General features: G+C 36.4%; 1 protein-coding gene and 1 pseudogene across 2 annotated transcripts in view; both read right to left on the bottom strand.

The window, feature by feature from the left end:
* Positions 1-2,253: 2,253 nt before the first annotated feature.
* On the bottom strand, positions 2,254-2,372 carry LOC120611538 (uncharacterized; annotated as a pseudogene).
* Positions 2,373-6,739: 4,367 nt separating this feature from the next.
* The window catches only part of ZMAT1 (zinc finger matrin-type 1), a 45,013-nt gene continuing 27,582 nt past the window's right edge, over positions 6,740-24,170 (bottom strand). The window contains exons 3-7 of one of the 2 annotated variants that reach the window (XM_039873970.1): positions 20,174-20,275; positions 19,921-20,095; positions 18,063-18,347; positions 9,376-9,475; positions 6,740-8,097 (exon numbers count right to left, since the gene is read on the bottom strand). In XM_039873970.1, the coding sequence (XP_039729904.1) occupies positions 6,774-8,097; positions 9,376-9,475; positions 18,063-18,347; positions 19,921-20,095; positions 20,174-20,275 (1,986 nt within the window). In that variant the 3' untranslated portion in view covers positions 6,740-6,773. The remainder of the gene's footprint in view (positions 8,098-9,375; positions 9,476-18,062; positions 18,348-19,920; positions 20,096-20,173; positions 20,276-24,170) is intronic. The other variant, XM_039873971.1, reaches the window with a different exon arrangement.

Below are 24,170 nucleotides of genomic sequence, written 5' to 3'. Positions count from 1 at the left end.
AATGGTTAGAAAATCAAAAGCTAATAGTGTCTGGTTGGACTAGCTTAAGCCATTTAGAGATCCCAAGCACAAAGGGATTACCGCATCCCTCCCCACATGCACTTAAAAAACAAAACAAACAAACGACAAAAACAAAAAAAGAAAATACTACTGTGCAGCCAAGTAAATATAAGAAATAAATTCTGAATCTTCACATGATAGCTACCTTCACTTTTATTGAAAAAAATCAAATCGAATTCTTTTTAATAAAATTCTCTCTCCTTCGCTCTCTCTAGAAGTAAATAAGAGACAGAAGTTAAAATCGGATTTGGAATCGTCTACACAAATTGGCATCTAGAACGTCTCTGGTGTCCTTAACATGGTGAGAGTAGCCCAGAGGAAGCCATCGCAAGGCACAGACTGTGAATATCGCAGGGCGATAAGCAGGAGCACGGCTTTGGTGTGGGGGCTGAGAAGAACAAAGGATAGTGTATTACATCTGGTTTCCAGAGCCTCGCCACTCAGAGACTTCTATGAACTCCTGCCGTGCCCTGTTACATCGATTCTGGGAAAACTTTTAATACTTGCTTGCGACCCTCCTACCCGAGTTTCGCTCACTGCGGCGGCATATAAATGGGTATAAAGGTTGGGATGTGATCCAGTCTCATTGAAATTCTCCCTGAGCCAGGGTGCTGACAAAATTTTTAACGGTTTTCTGATCCTACTAGTCTGACAGAAAGCTAAGCCATACTATAGTTCACAAAAGTTTCCATACGCTTAAAGGACAGACTCTCATACACGACCGTAGGTTGTCGCACGACTTCAGGATCCACGTAACTCACCACTGTGGAGCCCTACCTGACTTCCCGAGCCTTGCGTGACAGGCTACAAAACGGAAGGACTCTGGGTTCAAGAGCCCTCAATATTCACGTGACTGAGAGAGCTGAGTCTCGCGTGATCATAGTGTGATCATAGCCTGGCACATGACCACAGGATATACATGAGCAACAGTGATTGGGTAGTGGGAATGCACACGTGACTGCAAAGGCTTTGCTTGCCATGTGATGGTAGGAGCCACAGAGCTGCTGACATGGATCCACAAAGTCGTAGCTCACGCCCTTCACATGACAGAGACGGCTGAGTATGAGACGTGACCATAGGGGGATTACAGGACCATAGCATTCATATGATCCTAAGAAGCCATTCATTTGTGTGATTTTGAGGGCCGAGGCTTCCACATGCCACTAGCTAATAAGGACCATGTGACAGGAAGAACCACATGATGGTCAGGGTTTAGAAGTCCACCATCCTCTGGTGACTTAAGAGCTGGAACCACCACATGACCATCATTATAACAGGTACAGAGAGGCCATGTGTGCTCAGGATTTACTAGCTCATGGTGGTGACATGACAGTAGTTCTGGCACTGCCACATAACTGTAGTGTCCACATGATGGCAACATCCATGTGACCTCAGCCTTAGGAATCCACAATGCTTGCAAGCTAGGTCCACTTCGTGACAGCAGGGTTCAATGACAAGTAGAGTTCTCCTGATCTGCATGTTTCAGGAAACCATTTTTTTTCATGAGACCTGGAGATATGAGATTGCCTACATTCCTGGACTTCACAGGGATGGGGGTACCTCTGGGTGACCTACCTAGCACAAAAGCTTGGGCTTCACCTTCCCCTACTTCTTCTATAATGTACTAATTTTGTGGGGGTTTTTTTATAGTAACACATGAAATTTAATGCATAAATTAATACATAGCAGCAAAATAGGTCCTCTCTAAAACCATAACCATTGCCATATAGTAGGGACTACTTTAAATGCCTAAGCAGTGGGTACAGGTATGTGTTGTTGACTTATTTTCATGCCAGTCCAAACGAAATCTGTTTCTGGGTTCTCTTTCTGATTTATGCTGTTTCAAAGCTCTGTTTTCTTTGTTTATTTTCAAATACTAGGTTAGGGTAGAGTTTCCATTTACTTCATGCCTGCATTTTTCTGGTGTGTTTGCATCCTACAGGTTTTTGCTTCAAAGGTGCTACTCTTAACTTTAGTTTATTTTGCTGTCATAATACTGCCTAGGATCTGCTTTCTCTGGATTCTTGCCTCATCCATTACCATCTGAACTTTCCTTTTCCTTTACCCACAGTGTATCTGCTCTGTTCAATTTGATTTTTGAAGCTAGCAGTTTTTTTTAAGTGAGGCAACCCTTGTTTGAACTCAGATTGCAAGGACCTTGTCATCTTACAATCCCTTACTTTTTATTTTCTATGCCTACAGCACCTGGTCTTCCTAGGTGGTCTCCCATCCAAGTACTAACAAGGCCCGACCCTGCTTAGCTTCCAAGATCAGACGGGATTGGGCTTGTTCAGGGTGGCATTGCTACAGATGCAGTTTTCTTTTTTGTATGTGAGCTTGTTCTTTTGGAGGAAACTCTATGCTGGATAGTTCTGAAATCTTCAAGGGTTTAGTTCGCCACAGTACTGTTCTGTTGCTGTTTTGTGCAGTTTTTTCCACTCACCTGTAAATCAGAAACTGTGATGAGTTTCAGTTGCTCTCAAACCTATTTTCCCAGTTTAATTAAGAAATAATGAGTTTCATTCATGTTTATGGCAGCACAATTTACAATAGCCAAGATATGGAAGCAACCTAAATGTCCATCAACAGATGATTAGATAAAGAAGTTATGGTTCATATATACAATGGAATATTACTCGACCATTAAAAACATGAAATTCTACCATTTGCAATAACATGGATGGACCTAGAGGTTATTATGCTGAGTGAAATAAGTCAGACAGAGAAAGATAAATACCATATGATTTCGCTTACATGCAGAATCTAACGAACAAAAAGAACAAACTAAACAAAAACAGATTCACAAATATAGAAGACAATCTGGTGATGACCAGAGGGGAGGGAGGTTGGGAGGCTGAGAGAATGGGGTGAAGGGTTAAAGAAGTATAAATTAGTAGTTGATAAGTGGTCATGGGGATGGGGAGCATGGCATAGGGAATGCAGTTATCATTAATGTAATAGCTAGGTGGAAAACCAGAGGAGAGAAGGAGCAATTAGGGGATCATTTTATAAACTATGTAAGTGTCTAACCAATACACTATATACTTGAAACTAATAAAATACAATTAATAATTTTTAAAAATAAAAGTAACCGTGTATTCTAAAAAAAAAAGAAAGAAATAACGAGTTTCAGAATGGAGTGGTGGAAACGATTATAAAGAAAATTGGACATTAAGAGAGATATTTTGGTAAGATGATCAAGGATAGTTGCTTATGGTCTAATGTAGGAGTGTAGAGGTGCTCAAAATGGTGTTTGGCTTGAGCAATTGGGTGATTTTACAGAAATGGGAGAAACTGGGAAATGAATGGTTGGTAATGGCAGAAGCAGGCACTCTATTTGGCTATATTAAGTTTGAAGTACCTATTAGCTAGCCAAGTGGATATATCAAAGAAAGTCTTTGAATTGAGGTCTGCTTAGATGTCACTTTACGAAGCCTTTCCTGAATGCCCATATCTCATCCCTTGAAGCATGTTATCTTTGCTACCCACAGCATCCATCATTACTCCTATTGTAGCCTTTATCAGACTTATGATTTACTTTCATGTTTATTGATCCATTTTCTCTGTTAGACTGTGAGCTGTTTGTGGAACATAACCTATGTTCTTTATTTTTTTCTCAAGTTCCTTCCTGGCTCAATGCTGACAGTCAGCTCTTATTTGTTCAGTGCATCCATATAACAAGGTAGTCAATTCCATTTTTTTCTATAGCTCCAATTATTGAAAATCATTCCAAAGTCAGCCAAAATTTGCCTCCTCTCTTCTATTCAGTTGAGGACATACCCATGAAGCTAAATGTCATTAATTTACTTGTCTGAATACTGACTTTGATGATCTGCCTTAGGTCATATGTGATTTTATGTCTGGATGAGTGTATTAGTCTTTCAAACTAAGCATGTAATAAAAATCCCAGCACTGTCTTCCCATGTAGTATCTTAAACTACATCTTCTCCAACGTTTTTGTATTGTCTTCCATAGCCAAATGCAGGATTTAATACTTATGCTATTAAATTTCATTTTACTAGATTTAGCAGTCACCTCCAGAAGTAGAGATCATTTTGGATCCTGCATATATATTTAAATATCTTGATTTACACTTTTACTCCTAAGTGCTCAGAGGCAGAAGTTGGGAGCAAAGCAAATGTGCCAAAGTTCAGCTCCAGGTCCTTGTCCCCAGTTTCAAATGGAAAATGATACTTTATGGTTAACAGAAAATATATTTTATAGTAGGCTTGATATAAAGTTTATTTTTGGCCAAAAAAAATTGTTGTAAAAATTTTAAAAACCACTTTCTAGAGCAAGTCACTGGTGGCTTCCCCAAGAACATAGTCAACACCACATCCATATCCCTCCTCCAACTTACCACCAAATTTAAGTTATTTTGTTTAAAATTTGAATGACTTATGCAGTATTGGTTAAAATCATGTGGTTATTTTAATGAATCATTGATCTATTTAAGTTATTTTGAAATTATCACAGTAATTTAATATCATAAGTGAATAACATAGTTTGGAATTCCTACCTCCCCACTTTAAACACAAAAATTGACTTCTGAGAAATAATTTGTCAATTTTAAAAATGCTTAAAATTCATCTTGTCTCACATTTTCTATGAAAAAAAAGTTTTGTTTTTTTTTTGCAAGTTCAGAAAAGACAATTTTCCCTTTTTGTGGCTGACAGTCTTTCTGTTCTACTCTGGTTCTTCTTTCCCCTCTCTTCACCAGTACACCAGATGTGTTAAAAAGAAAGGAAGTGATATTATAGCACCAAATAATCTTATACCAAGTTTTGTAGACTCAAAGTTAATTTTGGGAGCCTCTAACTCCTTTTTGAACTATTTATTCAACCAGGTATAAACCTAACCAATCATATTATGCTTCAGCTCAGATTTACCATCGTATTCAAATTTCAAAGAAAACCAACTATTAAATGCCTTGCCTAAGTGCTGATACATTACCATCTAAATTTATTTACTTTTTTTGATAAAATTAACACATGAGAGGAACACTACAGTCTATTTTTTCCCTATCTCTGATAACTCCATGTTGGATTCATTCTGATGATATTCCCACAAGGTCACACAGCAACTTAATGGTGCAACTGAGACCATATCCTGAGATTTGGATTCCCAGGTTATCATTCTTTCTACTATACCATGGTGATGTTCAAATGCTTACATAAGGTGTTTATCATAAAAGGGGGAGCACTAGAGTAAAAAATAATCAAGATGAAAAAATTAAAATGTAATGCACCCTCACAGCCCTCTCCCACTTATAAATTCTTCCTTCTTCAGTTTCAAGTATATAGTTGGTCACATTTCCTAATTTAAAACTGAGCTCAAGTCTGAATATCAGTTCCTACTAAGCAGGATGCAGAAGAAATAAAATTATTACAACTTTATAATGTGATTTACCCAGAGGTGCAAACTGTTTAATTATTTCCCCTTTCACTCCCAAAATAAAATCATCTTTGGCTGGGAAATGATCATTTACATAAAACAATGTGTAGAAATTAAAACACTTTAATATAATATAAACATTTCCAGAATATAGACTGATTTTGTATCAGTGCTTTTAAAACTATATATCATTTCAGCTTATTATAGTCTGTTTCATTTTCCACTTTCAGAACTAGAAAATACAAAAATACACTGCAAATTAGATTTAACAAACAAAAAAAAATCAATCTAAATCGCTTCATATATTTTTCTTGGAGATCAAGAAACATAAATAAACACACAACAATAATAAAATACCACCAACACTAACACAACCCAAACAAGGAATGGATTCTGTAATGCCTGGTAATTATTTCATTTAAAATAAATTAACTCTCATGGGTAAATAATTCACTATCACAGCAATTTGAGGAATAGAAGTAGAGACAACCTCATTAAGGGAAACTACATTATATATAAGAAACATGTAATCTTTCTTTTTTTTAAAGAAAATGAGGAAAAGTAACTTCAGGAAAATAAATATTGAATACTTTAACTTCACTTGGCTTTTGTTAGAGGATAAAGTCGCTTTGGAAGATTCAAATAACATGAATTTCTTGAAACCAAACTCTTCAACTTATTTCTTCAATTCAATCTTAAGGGAACAAAACTAAAAAGTTCAAAATCCAAGAGCAGACTCATCTCACTGCATTGATTTTTCTGTCTTTTCTTCAACAGATTTCCTTTTCTCTTATGTTCTTGTTGTGTTCGTAGTTCTTCTTTCTTAGAGGCTAAGTTCAGACTTGTTTCTTCTTTTACTTCAATTTCCATTTTTACATTAAAAACTAAGTTTTCCTCAACTGACACTGACTGTATCCACCTCTCTTTTTCTTCATTTAATGCTCTTTGTCTCAATCAATTTTCTTAACTGATTTCTTCAACTGAGCTTTGGATAAACAATACTAAAAGTTCAAATTCCTAGAACAGACTCATCTCAAAGCACTAACTCTTCTGTCTTTTCAACAGGTTTCCTTTTCTCTTATGTTCTTGCTTTGTTCTTTCCCGGAGACTAGGTTAGGCTTGTTTGTTTCTTCTTTTAATTCAATTTCAATTTTTACACACACACACACACACACACACACACACACACACACACACACACACCTGAACTAATCTTGACTTTATTCACCTCTTTTTTTATTCACTAAATGTTCCATTGTCTAAATCCATATTTTTATAAGATGTCTTCAATTCATCTTCAGGTAAATAAAACTAAAAGTTCAAAATCCAAGAATAGACTCATCCCAAAGCATTTCCTCTTCTGTCTTTTCTTCAACAGATTTCTTTTTCTCTTTCCTGTGTTTACGTTCATCTTTTGTAGAGGGTACGTCATGATTTTTTTTCTTTTTTCGGTGCTTAAGCTTTCCTGAACTTACACTGATGTTATCTCCCTCTCTTTTCCTTTGTTCGATACTCTTGTCCTTGTCTAGATTCATATCCCCATAATTCTTTTTCCTTTTATGCTTGGATTGCTCTTTCTCTGGCCTTTCTTTGCCTTCCTCTGAGTGCCTTCTTCTCTTCTGATGTCTCCGTTTATGGCCTGCTTGAGGGTCACTGGTATTGTTTTCTGAGGGGAGGTGATTGTAAACTTCAGATTCTACACTGTATAAGCCAGAGTTATTTTCTTGCTGACTAAGGCTAAGGGGTACTGGTTTTTCTGGGAAATAGTCTCTGTTGAGTTGACAGTCATTCATAGAGTCTAGTTTCTGTTTGCTGTCATGAGCTGGTAAGGAATGAGGTAACTGGTTTTCCACTGCCTGTGAAATATTGTATGATTCTGGATAGGTCTGGGAAGTTGTAAATGGGTGTCTTTGCTCAAATGTTCTATGTCTGGGTCTAGAATCAACCATTTCTCTGTACTTATGAGTTTCCACAGAGCTATCACTTATCTTTCTAAAACAAGTCTTTGGCTCTAGTCCTCTGGCTTTCTGCACTTTGATGTAATCTTCAAGTTCATCCTGGAAAGAATCATATGTCCTCTTTGAATAAGTTGGTAACCACTGATGTAACTGGCTTTCCACTGGTGATATATTGTATGGTCGTTGGTAGGTGTAGGAAGTCTCAACTGAAAATCTTTGCTCATACATTCTTTGTCTGGGTCCAGAATCGACTTCTCTGTGCCCATGGGTTTCCATAGAGCTCTCTCTTATCTTTCTGAAACAAGTCTTTGGATCTAATCCTCTGGCTTTCTGTACTTTGATGTAATCTTCCAGTTCATCCTGGAAAGAGTCATATGTCTTCTTTGAATAAGCTGGTAAGCAATGAGGTAACTGGTTTTCCACTGTTTGTGAAATATTGTACGATCCTGGGTATGACTGGAATGTCTCACATGGGAATCTTTGTTCAAACATTCTATGTCTGGATCTGGAATCAACCACTTCTTTGTAACCATGGGCTTCCACAGAACTCTCTTCCATCTTTCTGAAACAAGCTTTGGGCTCTGGTTCTCTAACTTTCTGCACTTTGATGTAATCTGTGCATTCCTCTTGGTAAGATTCTTGTGTCTTCTTTGAATTCTTCACTAGACTGATAACAGTAGATTCTCTGTAAAAAAAAAAAAAGACAGTTGAAAGTTCTTGTTACTAGATTATTTTATTCTGAATATTTTACTTGCTTTCAAAAAGATTAGTCTGAAAAAAAAAAGAATTTTAAAAACCTACCTCAATACAAAAGCTATAAATCATGACTTTTTATGCCACAAATAAGCAGCAGGGATAGTCATATATCTTCTGGGTACCTCACAATTTTTTATATGTAAAAACATTTTCAGGCCTGGGATAAAAGGGAAGATGAAAAGGTGCAAAGAAGCAGATATATCTGATACTGTTGTAGTACTTAAAATATAAGTCATGATGGGATGTGTGGGAAAAAACCAATAATATTTAATGCCCTAAAGATGATCTGATCTGAATGTAACATTTTTTTAAAAGTTTTGATTAGTCAGTTCCTTGTACAGATCTATTAACTGTGATGGCTATTCTGGATCACTGAGATTTTTTTAAATATCTGGATGAAGGTTAATTTGTTGAGTCAGATAATTTAGCTCCTGAGTATTCGGACTCAATAGTATAAATCTTTTCTACTAGAATACGATAACAGAAATACTATGCTTTGATTTTAAAAGCAACAAACCAAATACACAATAGTTAAGTGTCCTTCCATCCAGCTACCTGACATATCCAGCCCCCAATTATCCACTCGATCTTCTCCTCCTTAAAATAACAGAATAGAATAGAATAGAATAGAATAGAATAGAATAGAATAGAATAGAATAGAATAGAATAGAATAAACATTTATTGAGCTCTTACTATGTTCCAGTCCAGGCACCTTATGCATATTTTTATATTTCATTATAACCACTTTATATCAGAGCTGTTAAAAGTTACTTACTTGGTTGAAATATAGATCCGGTATTCCAATCCAGATCTAACAGCAAAACCTTTGATCTTAAGCCTTATACTTCACTGGAAGGATGAGGACAGGATCACCGAATCCATGGAACTAAGCCAATTTACCAAGGATTATTTGAATTTGTATAGTTAGTCAGCGAACGATCCTTTAGCATTTCCCCAAAGAAGGACAATGGTGTCTGATAAGGAAGAGTGCCAGTTAACCAGCTCTGCCAGTATACTATCATGGCTAGAGAACTCCCTGGGGGATGCTACTAGCATGAAATATGTTACAAATACCACCAGGATTAACTCATAGGAAAATGAATGCCTAGAAAGTTTGTAAAATATATGCAAAGGTACTTGACAGAAGCCCTGGTCTTTAGTGTCACTGGAGCATTTTTTGGGGCGGGGGGAAACAAAACCACTTACTTAATTTGATGTTCACTTCCTTGCATATGGGACCGGAACATTTCTAAAGATGTAAAGGTGATATTACAAATATGACAAACGTAGGTTCTTGTACTAAATGCTGAAAAAAACAGAGTTCAAGTAAAGAAAGTAAATATGGATACACTTAGAATCACATAGCTGGACAAGAATTTACTAGAGGTCATCTACTTGAACTTTCCCAATTTAAAGATAAGGCTCGGAAGTCAAATGATTTGGTCTAAGTCACAGAGCCACTTAGTAATAGAAGCAGCCTCTCAGAACCCATGTTACTTAATTTAAAGCCCAGAATTCTTTATACTACACTACACTCTTTTTCTACCTTTGGTCTCTTTCCTAAGAAATTGCCCTCTGCCTGCTTATTGTTGCTACAAGGAAGTGCATCATGCACCTCAAATTTAGCATGCCCAACCAGCCTTTACCTCTTAACCCTTCAACCAAACTCTTTTTGTTTTTCGCTAATTCTCTTTATACCTGAATAAAACCTGAAACATCCCAAAAGACTAAACATAAATAAAAGCAAATTTTTACTCTCTTACCTGAAATCACTGTAGTGCATTAGTTTACCAAAAGTAATTTCCACAGACAGATTTTAGAAAGGAGAGAAGGTTTAGTGAGACCCCCTCTCAGGACAAAAACTGAAAACAAAATTCTAAAACAAAACTACTAGTTACAACTTCAAGAGAGTCAAGAATTATAGAATGGGTATGCTTGCTACCTTGCTATTATGCTTCTTAGGTAGAACTGGAAGCAGGTGATAAATTTATATTTTTTAAACCTCATCATTTTTCCATTTTCTCTTTGGTCAGAAGAAGCAAATTAATAAATTTCATAAGCCAAATATAAAGACAATTCCATCCCTGAAAAGAGGCAATAAGTTGGTGGCTGGAGAGACTTCACAGTCAAGCAAGGTCATCTTTGAAATCTAATAGCTACTTAATCATTTAAAGGATGTTAAAACAATCATTACCAAGTGTATTGACCTTGTCCAAGCAAAGATTAGTCATAGAAACAGGAGACTACTGTCAAAAAGAAAGAAAGATGCTGACTTTGAAGAACATGAAGACTCTTTTTACTCTTGACACATACTCTATGGTGGATCCAGGAGAGCTCAGCAGGTATGTCAAAGTCTGAATGAATGATTCCTCAAAACTATCCTCTCTCCCTGTGCTCTGATTTTGTGCTCACAAAGTCACTTTCTGATTATCATGAGGTTTCTCGTGTTCTTTGATACCCAAATGAGGATACCCTGGAAGATAGATTTATATATATAATCTCCTTCTACCATCAACCAATACCAGAATGACAATGAATTAACTTAAACATCAACATTTCCAAGACTTTTCTAATAAGAATCACCTGGGATATTAGTTAAAAATATAGATCTCCAGGTCCTTCCTCTGGAGAACATGATTCACTGTCTCTGAGGCAAGGAATTTGTATTTTAACAATATAGGTAATGATTATCAGAGAATGTATGAGAAATGTACTAACAGAATACCTTTTGAATTTCTTGCTTATTTATTACCATCTTCCAAGTTTGCCTGCAGTTTGGTGAGTTCCTGATTTGAGGCTGATCAACTGTGAAGATTCTGGACTTCTTGCAAAGCTAAGGACTAAATTCAGGACTCTCCATTCTCATAACAATGCTTTTCAGGAAATTATTACTATCCTTATGCAACGGGTGTGGAAATTAAGGCTCGGATTCGCTTGGCCAATAGCTTACATTTTGAGGGCACTCAAGTTATGAAAAATAAGCAGTAGTCTCAGTTTCCTCTAAATCAGTGGCTCCCAATGCTAGTTAAACATTAAAACTATATGGAGAACTTTAAAAATATTCATGTTATAGCTCCACATCAGCCCAATTAAATCAAAATCTGCAGGGGTAGAACTAGACTTTCTTACTTTTTGAAAGTGTTCTAGATGATTTTTTTGTGCAGCCATTGTTGAGCACCTAGATTATAAAGCCCTAGATTATAAAGCCAATGATCATCATTATGACTATAAACTCATATTATATTTCAAATGTTTTACACATTTGTTTAGTGGTCATAAAGTATATTGTATATAATGTTCTCTTCAATTCCTCCTTTGTTTTTTCACAAATTACATTAGAAAATTGTAATATAGATAATATAGGGGTTTAAAGGAGTGGCAGGTCACGTATGGAAGATCCAGAGGCAATTCTGGAACTATGGTCTGTTTATTATTACCTTGGCCCTTGTCTTTTTCACACATTAATATTCTTTATCTTTTTCTAGGATAGGACACCTCAAAAAATAATATATAAACATGGTGTAAACCCTTTCTGTGAAGATATAAAGCCTATTTATTGGTCCCAAGATAAAAATTCCTGGTCTAATTCTCCTGGAACCTGCCTCTACCATGTTTCTTATACTCTCTATCTTCCTACTGGAATCTGTTCCTTGGCCCTGTGTCCTTACTGTCCTCAGCTCTGCTAGGATACCTTGCTTCTGACTTCACCCAGAAACTCAAGCTTCTTTTCATCTTCTACTTTTCAGAACCTCCCATAACCTAACCCTTGTGTGGCCTACATTTATCCTAATCACAGCCCTATCTCATAACAACTTTGACTAAAGTATTTGTTTTCAAAGCATAGATTAGGGAAGTGTATGTCTTTAGAGTTTAACATTGTGTTTCTCGATCTTGGCTCCATATCGTAGTCACTTGGAGAGTTAAAAAAGAGAGAACAAAACACTAAAGTGTAGGTCCCAGGAATTCTAATTTAATTGATTTGAGGGATGGTCTGAGCACTGGGATTTCTAAAAGTTCCCTGCATGATTCTAATATGTAGTCAAGGATGAGAACCATAGATCTAATATCTTAAATGGGAAAAATCAATTGAGAGCTACATGTAAGCTAAAATGCAACTTAATGTGGGATTTATCTTATGAAGAAAAAATTTAAATGTCCAGTTTACCTGTTTTTATATTATGACAGGAAAATGATATTTAAAAGCCTTAACATTTGTTGAGGACTTATTCTGTGATGGGTACAGTATATACTGCTTCATTTCATCCTTTTTAAATCCTATAAAATAGCCTTATTTTCATTTTACACCTGAGGAACCTGAGTTGCAACTGGGCAAGTGACTTCGAACATGTCTCTGAATCTATGTATATCCCTCTACATGACACTGCCTCTCAATAAACAATTTGCAAATATTAATTGAGAAAAACTATATAATTATTACCACATAAAGCACTGAGAAGGATTGTAAAATAAAAGATAATCCCTTGTTTCAAGGAGGCTAACTCAATTAAGGGGCTATAATTAATACAATTATCAATGAACAATAAAGCCTATGAGAAATCAGAGGAAGGGGAGAATACCAAGAGCTAGAACAGTCAGAGAAGTTGCGATAGATCTTGGAGGGCAAGAAGGATTTGAATTGTAAGAAAAGTAGATAAGGGCATTCCAGGGAATGAAAACAGTATCAGGTATGGCAGAGACAGAAATGAGCATGACATGTTGAATTCAAATAATCTGTTCAACAAACACCGAGCACCTATGTGGCAGCAAGCATCATGCTGGATGCTAAGGGTACAAGATGAATAAAATGGGCAGGTTGGTCACAAATCCGAGTGTGAAACAGACATGAACAGAGAATTTCAATTTCATTTGGTAAAAGTTAAGAGAGGTATGCTTAAGGGGTATGGGAGCTCAAAGAAGCAGAGGCACTGAGCACAGTATGGGAGTCTGAGAGGGCTACTGGAAGAGATGATAACTTAGTTAAACCTGGAAGGATGAAAAATAGCTGAATCGATGAAAAAAGTTGAGAAGACTATTGCAGGCAAAGGAAAACACATAAAAAAATGAAAGTGTTTACAGGAACTTCTCAAAATTTGCAATTGTTGTAGAATAAAATATAAGGGGACAAGATGGGAGAGGCAAGAGGAGTATCAGATCAAAGAGAGACTTATATGTTATGCTAAGGAGCCTAGACTTTTTATTTTGTCTATTGGGAAACTTGAAGTGGTTTCAAGGAGTAAGTGACATGGTCAACTGAGTGTTTTAGAGAAATCTCTCCTCTAGCTGCAATATGGATGATTTTGAGAGGAGCAAGCCTGGAAGTAAGGAGACCAAAGTTATGTAAATATAGTAGACCAGGCAAGATATAAGGAGGGCATGGGCTAGAAAAGTCACAGTCGGGATACAGAGGAACAGGGAGATTGATGAAATATTTAGCATTAGAACTAGCAAAACTTAGTGACTAACTGAATGTGGGAGATAAAGGAAAAGGAAGAATATAGAGGAATTTAAATTTACTCTCAGCATCTTCATTTGGCAACTGAGGGGTGGTGATCCTGTTAACTGAAATTGCAGCTTCAGAAAGAAGTGTTGTCTTAGGACGTGGAAAAATAAGCAATGGTGAGTTTGAGTTTGGACACACAGAATCCGAGATAGCCATGATATTTCCATGTAAAGATGTCCAATAGGCTGTTAGATATAGGAGTTTCAAAGGCAGAAGATAGGTCAGAGTGATTCTGGAGAAGTCAGAGCAAGGGGATAGTTAAAACAATCAAAGTAGATGAGATCTCCTGAGGACAATGTATGGGTGGGCACAGGGATACGACATAATGATAAAACCCTGGAAAGTGCCACTCTTTATACTAAGATGGCAGAGAAGGAAGGGGCCATGAAAAGGACACAAAGTAAAAACAGAGCTATAAGAATGAACAGGAGAGAGTGATGTCAAAGGAGCTAAGGAAGTAGAGATTTTTAAAAGAGGAATGATTAGTGAAGGGAGTAAAGCTGTCCATTAGATTTAGAAATTTAGAAGTCACTATGACCCTGTAATAGTTTCAGTGGAATGGTGGAATAGTGGTGTGGAGGGCTGGGGGAATATGTGTCAACAAATGGCAGTGAGTTAAGGAGTAACACTGAGGACTGTAAGAGTACATGTATTTGAAAACAACAACAACAAACGATTTGGATAAGAAAGGAAGGGTAAACTGTAGCAGTTAAAGGGGAACTCATGATTAAGGGGTGATTTGGTTAAGTCAAGATATTTGGTAATACACATTTGATGGTTTTTTCTTGATGAAATAAGGAATAAGTCTGCCTGACAGGTGTGGGGAAGGAGAGAGTAGAACAGTGAAAGAGAGTCTAAGATAGTGGTGTAGATTTAAAAATCATTGCTGAAAGGAATGTGAAGGAAAAAGAAAAGGATTAAGTAGATCTAACAGTCCAGGCAGGTTAGATACCAAGACTCTGGAGAGGTACCCAATCTCTAGCATTATATAATTTTCCATAGTAGCACTAAGTATCCTGAATATAAAAGTAGAAAAGGTGAACTGTGCCAATGATCCAGGGTTGAAATTTTGCTACTAGGGAATCAGAAAACAACAATGAGGTATAAGTAAAGCCTTTTGGAGGGTTGTTGAAGCATTGAAGTGTAAGATGATGGTAGTGGAAATGTAATGGAAGGGTACAAGGAGGGAGAAATAATTTAAGATTTGGTAAGACTTGCTGATGGATAGGACATAGGGAAATTAAATAGTCAAAGATGCCCTCAAAGATTCAAATGTAAGGGACAAATAGTGGTACTACCAGCAAAGACAGAAAACTTTGGAAATTCAAGATGGTTTTAGAAAAGATTATTAATTCAATTTTAGATATGTTGAGTTACAGGTGAAGATGAGACATCTAAGTGCAATAATGGGGCTAGATATTAGTAAGATAAAACAAATACAATAAATAAAAAACACATACATACTTTAGTTCCATATCGTTATGGTAGCCATTCCTGTGCTAGTAAGACCTGGGTTGGATGAGAGACATGAAGAAAGCCCTGAGAATGAAGAAGAAAGACAGACAGAAAGAGATAGATACAGTAGAAACATATATAAACAAGAGCAGATGGAAAAGAAAGCAGAGACAGAAGGGAGAAAATGGGTGAAGAGTGAAATAGTTAAGGTGGTACACTTTAAATTGTTTTTGTCTTACCACTTGCTCATTTACAATATGGGCTTCTGCTGTTACTGTCCTTTGAAATTGTCATTAGTTAATTTAAATTCTCCAGCTATTTTTTTAATCTTCAAATCTTTACTGTTCTCCAAATGGACTAGTTAAGGCAGTGTTGAAAATCTGTTCTTTGAGCTCTAGCTTCAGAGGCTAATGTAAAGTGACTTCAATGACTGGATTAATTTACGCTGATGATCAGCAGCACCTCCCCAGCCAGATGAGAATTTCACCCAAATCCTCCTCTTATTCTAATAACTCTGAAACTTCAGAGTGTTAAAATGACCCTCCTTTCAGAGTGCAAACATTTCTCATAGTTCACTCAGTTCCAATTTTACCTAACGCCACTAAACTAGAAACTGCTTATGTCAGATACCCTCAGCCCAACAATAGGAAAAAAAAGAATTCTAACAAGTGGAAGTCTGTCATTTCTCCAAACATCTACTACTTTCTGAAATCCTAGGATTTCTATTTCTACACTTGCCTAAATTAATATTCTTTAAAATTCTAGATAAAAACACAGATCTCTGTGTAACTTTTGGGGATGCATTAAATCACATTAAGTAGGAAACTTAAATAGTACAAACGAAGGGTTAGCACTCATTACATAAAGATTGACAGTTCACTGGTTCCTATGTTAAACTAATCTCTATTGAGGTAGGCCTGCTCTATGCCAGTTTCTATCTCAAACACTGAAAATAGAGAAGAGTTAGATGAAGTCCCTTCCCTCAAAGACCTTACATTCTAATGGGAGTAAAGACACACGGAAAGATAATTAGATATGCAGGTTAAGGAAGCACAGAAGATAAGCCTTGATGATAGTAAAAAGGCTTCCAAGGAAGTAGCATGTTAAAGAATGAGTAGACGTTAGCCAAGAGGGACATGGAGATGTTCCAGGTAACATGGCAACAAGAACAAGGGCACAGGGACAAGACACACAGTAATGGTCTTTGGAAACCATAAAGAGTTTGTAGGTTCTGACTCACATAAATCGTGGCAGGAAGTAGCAGGAGATAAGTCTGGAGAAGGTAGACAGGGACAAGATGGTAAAGAGCTATGAAACTTAGACTTTATCCTTAGAAAATAGAGAAACAATTAAGAATTGTTAAGCAGGGAACGACACGGAAAGAAGTGCACTTTAGGTGAAATATTCTAGTAGTTAAATTGAAGGCAGATTTGGAGAGACCACACTGATGGCAGAGAGAGTAGTTAGGAGGTTGTAGCAATATTCTAGAACAATGCTTCTCAAAACTTGTTGTGAGTACAAATCACCTAAGGATCTTGTTAAAATGTAGATAGATTGTGATTCAGTAGTTCTGTAGTGAGACCTGAAATTCATTTTTCTAACAAGATCTCAGGCAACGCCAATGATGCTGGCCACAAACCATAGTTTGAGGAACAAAGCTCTAGGAAAAGATGTTGAGGGCCTGAACTAGTGTGGGAAGAGCAGGACTGGAGATAAGGTAAAAGTGATACTCTGGAGGTAAAATAGTCATGACTTGGTGCTTCATTAGATATAGAAAGTGAAGAAGGTGGTGTTGGGGGATTCACATTTAACTACAGGTTTCTACTTTGAACAACTGGATGGATTTGAAATTGCTATGAGATACTCAGGTGAAGCAACAGCTACCATTTAGATAGGAATCTAAAGCTTTACAGAAAGGCCATAAGCATACAGATAAGAGGTGAAATCAGGAGGTAGGTTAGATCATGTTTGTAGAGTAAGCTCAAAAATGAAACCACAGGAAAACCTACATTAAGTAATGAATTTTGTAAAAAATCTCTCAAAGAAAAGAAAAAAGAAATAGAAACACAGAGCAAAACCAGAGCATAAGGAGTTACATGGGACAAAGAACAGAGCTTCAAGAAGGGAGTAATGAACATTTTCACATGAAGCATAAAAGGTCTACTAAGAATCAGAAAATAACAGTAAGTGGAGAGCAAGAAGTGGGTGGAAGAAAGAATATGAAAAGGGAATAAAATACACTAGCAGTGAGAAGGTGCCTGTTGGGGGGGGAATGAAAAAAAAATATGATTAGAAGAGCAAGTGGATCACTCCAGTTAGGATCAGAATTTTTATTGTGCTTGAATTACTGCCACTCCCTCTTAGCTCCTTTGTTCATCCTCTCTCCTTCCCACTCCTACCAATCTAAATCATATACTTCCTCTATGAAGATATTTTGAACCATGATATTTCACTCCTCTGGTTACCATAAATATGTACACAAAAACCCATGTCTGTAGTCTCTTGCAGTAAAGTGTTATCAACCCAACTAGTCTGTATACTTGCTCTTTCAGGGAAAATAGTCTATCCATCCTCATTTGTATTCCTAAGAATAACTAGCCAAGCACCCAAGAGATGCTTACACTATACTTAGTGACTGAATGATATAACAACACAATACTAATTTAAAATACTTTCTTATGCACCTTAGACATAACAAGGAACCATGGAAATACCTATATTTGATTCTGTAATTAATAAGGGTCATCTAAAAACTTCTGGATCTCACAACAGACAGAACTAAAAAGACTCTAAGTCCTTATTTACCTAAAATTCTATGGTTCCATGAGTACTACCAACCTCCTATTCAACAAGAGTAAATGTATATATACATAAGCTAGTACGTGTTATAAAATATAAACTTCCTATGAAAGAGTTTTGGGATATTTTTACTGTTTACCATTTGCATCTGATTTTGCTGGAAGAGAGTCCTCTCTTATCTTGTCTACAACCTTCTTCCTAGCTTCATTTCTTTTGTGTTTTTTCCCAACATAATGTTGTTGGGCCATTAATGGACTATTAAAGGAAGCAGGACAGAGCTTGCAATACTTGTTTGGATTATTCAAATCCAAAGCAGTGCTGGAAGAGGAAGGCATAGTCTTGTCTTTAATCCCACCTGGAGGAGGCTTGACAGCAAGGGGCTTCAGAAAAGTTGACTCTGCAGAAGTAGTAATAGGCGTACCTGCTGAAATAGTCATAATGAAAAGCGATCAACATGTGTTCAGCTATTAGAGTTGCATTGATTATAAAATATTAGGGAAATTCAAAACCCATTATCTTTGTACTTTTTCCACATGGCTACTGGATAAAGGTACTCAGGTTAAAAATAATTTCCTTCTGTGAGAAAGGAAATTTGAATACACATCTGCCACCAAGTTTCTCCAACAAAGATACAGAAAGGAACATTTAGCATCAAGCATTGACAATTTATATTAACTTGAAAAAATCAGTGAAAGCATGAGAGCTCTTTTAGGATGGTTCTTGAAATTAGTGAGTGTAAAACGGATGATACCAACTTCTAAGCTGGTGTCTTTCTTGGGTAACATAGTAAGTCATCTATACAGTCCAGATTTGTGGTGTAATAAAATAAAATTTATGAACTTCTTAAGGAATATAAAATTATATGTTTTCACAATTACAGTTATTTCTGAGCTCTTTCATTTAGTCTCCTCTCCAAGCCCAAATTGATGAATTTTGGGGACTGAAAATAGGATAAGGCTTTACAAAATGCTTTCTTTTGTAGGGCATGCTGATTCTATCCCTCTTTAGATTGACAGGCAGGAAACCAAATATACAAAAATTAGAGACACTAGAATAAATTTTTAAATAATTGTGTTTTTTTTTTATTAAGACAGTATGTTTTAATGCTAGATGAGGCCTACACTATGAAATAGAAATTAATGTCAGTAAATTTTCCATGCCAGGCAAGCCTTATTCCTCAAGTGTAGAAGCTAGTGAAAATGAAGTAAATTTTTTATTCTAGAGGATTAATCATCTTATTTTTCATTCCAACAAACAATTTTTTCAAAGTGCAAGTTGAGTTTTCTAGGGTGCACTCTGCCACCTCAGGCCAGAAGTGAGATTTTTGGGTCAGATCTCTCATATGCTCATGGTCCAACATCATTGGAAGGAGGGAAAAGACACTGTTTTATAGTTCTCTGTATCTTTGGAATATAGTATAAAATAAATACTCAATAATGATTGATGATATTGTTGATACTTTATATTCATAGGAAGAAAGGAATGAGCTATCAGGGTAGAAGGAGATTCCATAGTTTATTTATTTTTTCCTACAGTTACAGTCAAGAAATGCAGCATCACAATTATATTATGGTGAATACATTGGTCTGAACACACATATGAGACAATGTTTTGGAAGGTACTAAAGCAATAAAAAAATACTGAGATAGATGCCAAGGGGAAGAAGTGAGAAGGAGTTAAGATTTTATGATTTTATTAGAAACTGGAAAGCTCAGGCTGCTTATTGTTGTTTCTTTACAGCTACACAGCAAATTACTTGCTTTTATTTGGATTTAATAAACTAAAAAGAAGTCATAACATTTCTTAAAATTTAGCTAGCAATTATAACCTCCATATTAAATAACAAAGATACAGAAAGAGCTTAACAAGGCAGAAGAAGAAGAATCAATTTATTGCCCCCAAGGGAGAGTCTCTCTGATAAAGAATGGATAGCAGAGTTTAGGGGGAAATGATTGAGAGACCTCGTACTGAAGCTAAAGAGATAAATGTAATCTTACCCATCTCCAGCTCAAATCCTGATGGAGATACCTGATCATGCTCCTCTATTAATTGCTTCATTTTTTTAGCATGAACTTTCCCCACATAGTGAGACTGAGCAACAATTGGGGAGCTAAAAATCATGTTGCAGAGATCACAAAATTTGTTTCTGTCCACTACTTCACTCTTATGCACCTGAAATAAGCACAATCTTGTTAGAAAAAAATCAATAACTCATACTTTAGAATTACAATATCAACATAGGCCACTCACCTGAAAATTTCTAACATCCATCTTCGTTTTCTTACTAGGCACTTCATTTTGTTCTCCATGCTTTTGAAAATAAAACCTAACATTTTGAGCATGTTTTTCACTCTGAAAAAAAGATATAACATGACTTTCTTCGATAACAGAGGCACTCCAAATTTATGCCTCTAAATTTGAAGACAGCACTTTTGAATTTGAGGGCAGCGTTCACTATAGTGAGCTGTAATTTATTTGGTGTGTACCAAGTTTATGAAAGAGTTTCACATGCTTTCAAAACTCTAAATCTCAGTGAAAATTAAAAAAACAAAGCTATAATTTAGAGGCCAATAACATCAGGCTCTTGTTTTTGACAGAGACTCCTAGTTGCTGCCTAATATCAAATTTCTTCTTCCTTATACATCTTGTGCAATATAATTAGCTGAAAACTGCATGCTCCTGCCTCCCTTTCAGCAAGATATGACCATGTGATTGGATACTGGCCAATAAATTGTAATCTGAAGTGTTGGGTGAACTTCTGAAAAGCCTTCTTTACAGGCTGGGGGATCTCTTCCCTCCTGCTTCTGGAATTAACATGTAAAGGTTAGAGTTCCAACAGTCATCTGGGACTATGAGGAAATTTAAGGACAGAAACTAGTTCATCAGAGCAGAAAGAAAGAAAATGCCTGGGTCCCTGATGATGGCATTGAGCTGTCATATCAGCCCTGCACTGCCTGCCTCTCAAATTTTCTTATATAAAGAAATTAAACCTTCTAAGTTAAGCACATTGGAAATCTCTCTGAACAAATGAGTTAACAAAATACATAACAACCACCAAAATGCTGGTGGAGGTAGAAGGGAAATTATATTCCTGAGCACATACTGTGAAGCACTCACTCTCTATATAAAGAATTTTAAATTGTAAAATATATCCACCATATAGAAAAGCACAGAAAATAATACCTACCATCCAGTTTCAACAGATGTTAACATTTTGCTATATTTCTTTCATACTTCCTTTTTAAGAGAGGTAAAATTTTATATATACAGTCCTATTTCCACCTGCCCATAATCTCTTCCTCCTCGGTTTCTCCCCAGTGGTTATACCCTCTAAGATAACCACTATCTTAGAGTTTGTCTGTATCATTTCCTTTCATGCTTTTATTCTTTTACTATTTATGCATGTACCCATGAGCAGTATTATATATTGTCATTTAAAACTTTTTATGAATATGGAATCATTCTATTCTTTTCCTTTTCAACTTGCTTTTTATAATTCACTAATATATTTCTAATATTTACACATATTGATCCACATAACTCTAGTTCATTCATTTACATGCTGTATAATATTCCACTCAATATGTTACTGAAGGCAGTTATGTTTATATTTATTTTGCTATTACAAGAACTTCTGCACTAAACATATGCAAATATATCTCCTATAAACACGTCCAGGAATTTCTTTAAAGTATATATCAACAAGTGGAATTCTTGGCTTATAAGGTATGAGGATTATCGACTTTAAATAGGTATAATAAAATTTCTCTCCAAAAATGTTGAAGAAGTTTACAACTCCTACAACTCCAAATGCAGCATATATGAGTATTTCTGTTTTCTTATATTTTCCTGGTGTTAAGTGCAGTTAGATACTAATTTTTGCCAACATTATGAATTTGACAAAATAGCTCGTTATCACTTTAACTTGCATGCCATGTATAATCACTAGTGAAGTATCTCTTCTATAGCTTGTTTGAATCATTTTCCCATTTTTAAATTGGGGTGTTTCTTGCTCTAATTGATATATAGTCTTTTATATATTCCAGACACTAATCCTTTGTTAGTTATATGGGTTATAAATACCATTCAATCTGTGGTTTGTCTTTTTAACTTTTTATTACATTTATTGTGGTGACACTGGTTAACAAAATTATATAGGTTTCAAGTGTACAATTCAATAATGTCATATATTTATTGCATTGTGTGTTCACCACCCAAAGTTGAATTTCCTTCTATCACCATATATTTGACACTCTTCACTCTTATCTATCTTCTCCCTTCCACTTTTCCCTCTGGTAACCACTAAACTGTTGTACATGTCCACGAGCCTCTGTTTGTCTTGTTCTTTTGTTGCTTTCAGTTGTACATCCCACAAGTGAAATCATATGGTTCTCAAATTTTTATGTTTGTCTCTTAACTTTTATGATTATTTTTGTCAGATAAAATTTCCCTATCAGATATCATGATTTATTTTAAAGCTATATTAATGAAGTGAAATTACTGTACAGACAGGCAAACAAAGCAATACAAACAGAATAATAGACTCAACACACACATTCACACACATGTGAAAATTAATACATAACAGAGGTGCCAATACGCATCAGTGGGGTAAGGATGAACTGTCAAATTAATAACGCTGGGCGGTCGGAAAAACATGGCAGAATGAGAGAAGTCCACAGAACTCTCACCATAAAACAACAATAAGCTGAACACCTAAAACTCAACAAAAGCACCCAAACTGCACACCAGCACGTCTGAGTGTGGGATGTGCACATAAGAGCTACCACAGGTCAGAACCCCAGGTGTCAGGTGGTGGACTGGGAGAAATAAAGAAGCTGCCTCTCAGAGCCACCAGAGATCCCTGTAAGGGGAGGAGGATGGAAGAAGATGTGGCGACTTCCTTGAACGCCCTGCCTGGGAGAGCAGTGAGTTCCACACAGCCGGCGGCAGGGCCCAGTCATCTGGGCAGAAAGCAGAGAAGCAGGACGGAACCGCAGAGAAATATCAGTTGATTTTTACCGGCCCTGGCTGCAAAACCAAGGCTGACCCACAGCCCCCAACTCCCAACCAAGAGGGCCCCTTGCTCCATACCCTCCAAGACCGATCACCAAGAAGCCCCAGGGGAACCTGAACAAATGGAGCTGCCGAGACCATCAATGACACTGACAGAGACTGAAACTGAGGGTAGTGAGTGTGATTAACGATCTTTAAGAAAATGAAAAGGCAGTTTTAAGACTTTATATAAATCAAGGATCCAAGAGGCTAAGATGTCACCTACGGGAAACCAAAAGAAAAGAACCTTCTTTGCAGCAGGCTGAAGAGAGACCTTTATATAATAAAACTTTTTTTTTCTAGAAAAATAGCAGAATACACTTCCATTAATGCCCAAACGGAGAAATGGTCCACTAAACAGCATGACCAACCAAGGTGACAAGGCATCTCTGAAAGAAAGAGAAAAATCCCCATAAAAGAAGTTACAGACATAGAAATATGCAACTTAAATGACAGAGAATTCAGGATGGTACTTCTGAAAAAACAGTGAGTTCGGAAACGAGTCATATCAACAATTTCAAGGATTAAAAAAACAACTAGATGAGCAGAGCAAAGAGATTGAAACCCTCAAAAAGAAACAAATAGAACTTCTGGAGATGAAGAACACACTGCAGGAGTTGAAAAATGAAATAGCAAGCTTGGGAAATAGAGTCGACCAAATGGAGGAAAGGATCAGTGATACCGAAGACAGAGATCTATAAATAAATCAGAAAGAAGAGAGAAACAGAAGAATGGAAATAATGAAAGAGAAATTCAAGAACTAGCTGATACCATCAGGAGAGGAAACATAAGAATAATGGGCATTACTGAAGGCAAGGAAAAGCAGCAGGGACTAGAAAGGATTTTCAATTAGTTGACAAGAATTTCCCAAAGTTAAGGAATGAGCTGGAGCTTGGAATTCAAGAGATCAACAGAACATCCAATTACCTCAACCTAAAAAGGCCTTCACCAAGACACATTGCATTAAAGTTATCGAAAATCAACGACACAGATAGAATTCTCAGAGAAGCCAGGGAGAAGAAAACAGTAACTTATAAAGGAAAACCCATGAGATTATCCTCGGACTTCTCAGCACAAATATTACAAGCCAGAAAGGAATGGAATCAAATATTTAAACTATTAAGTGAAAGGAACTACCAGCCTAGAATAACGTATCCAGCTAAGCTTACTTTAGATATGAAAGAGAAATTAA

Source organism: Pteropus medius, unplaced genomic scaffold (genome assembly GCF_902729225.1).
Source record: "Pteropus medius unplaced genomic scaffold, Ma_sr-lr_union100, whole genome shotgun sequence".
NCBI lineage: Eukaryota > Metazoa > Chordata > Mammalia > Chiroptera > Pteropodidae > Pteropus > Pteropus medius.
This window is presented reverse-complemented; position numbering and strand designations above follow the sequence as displayed.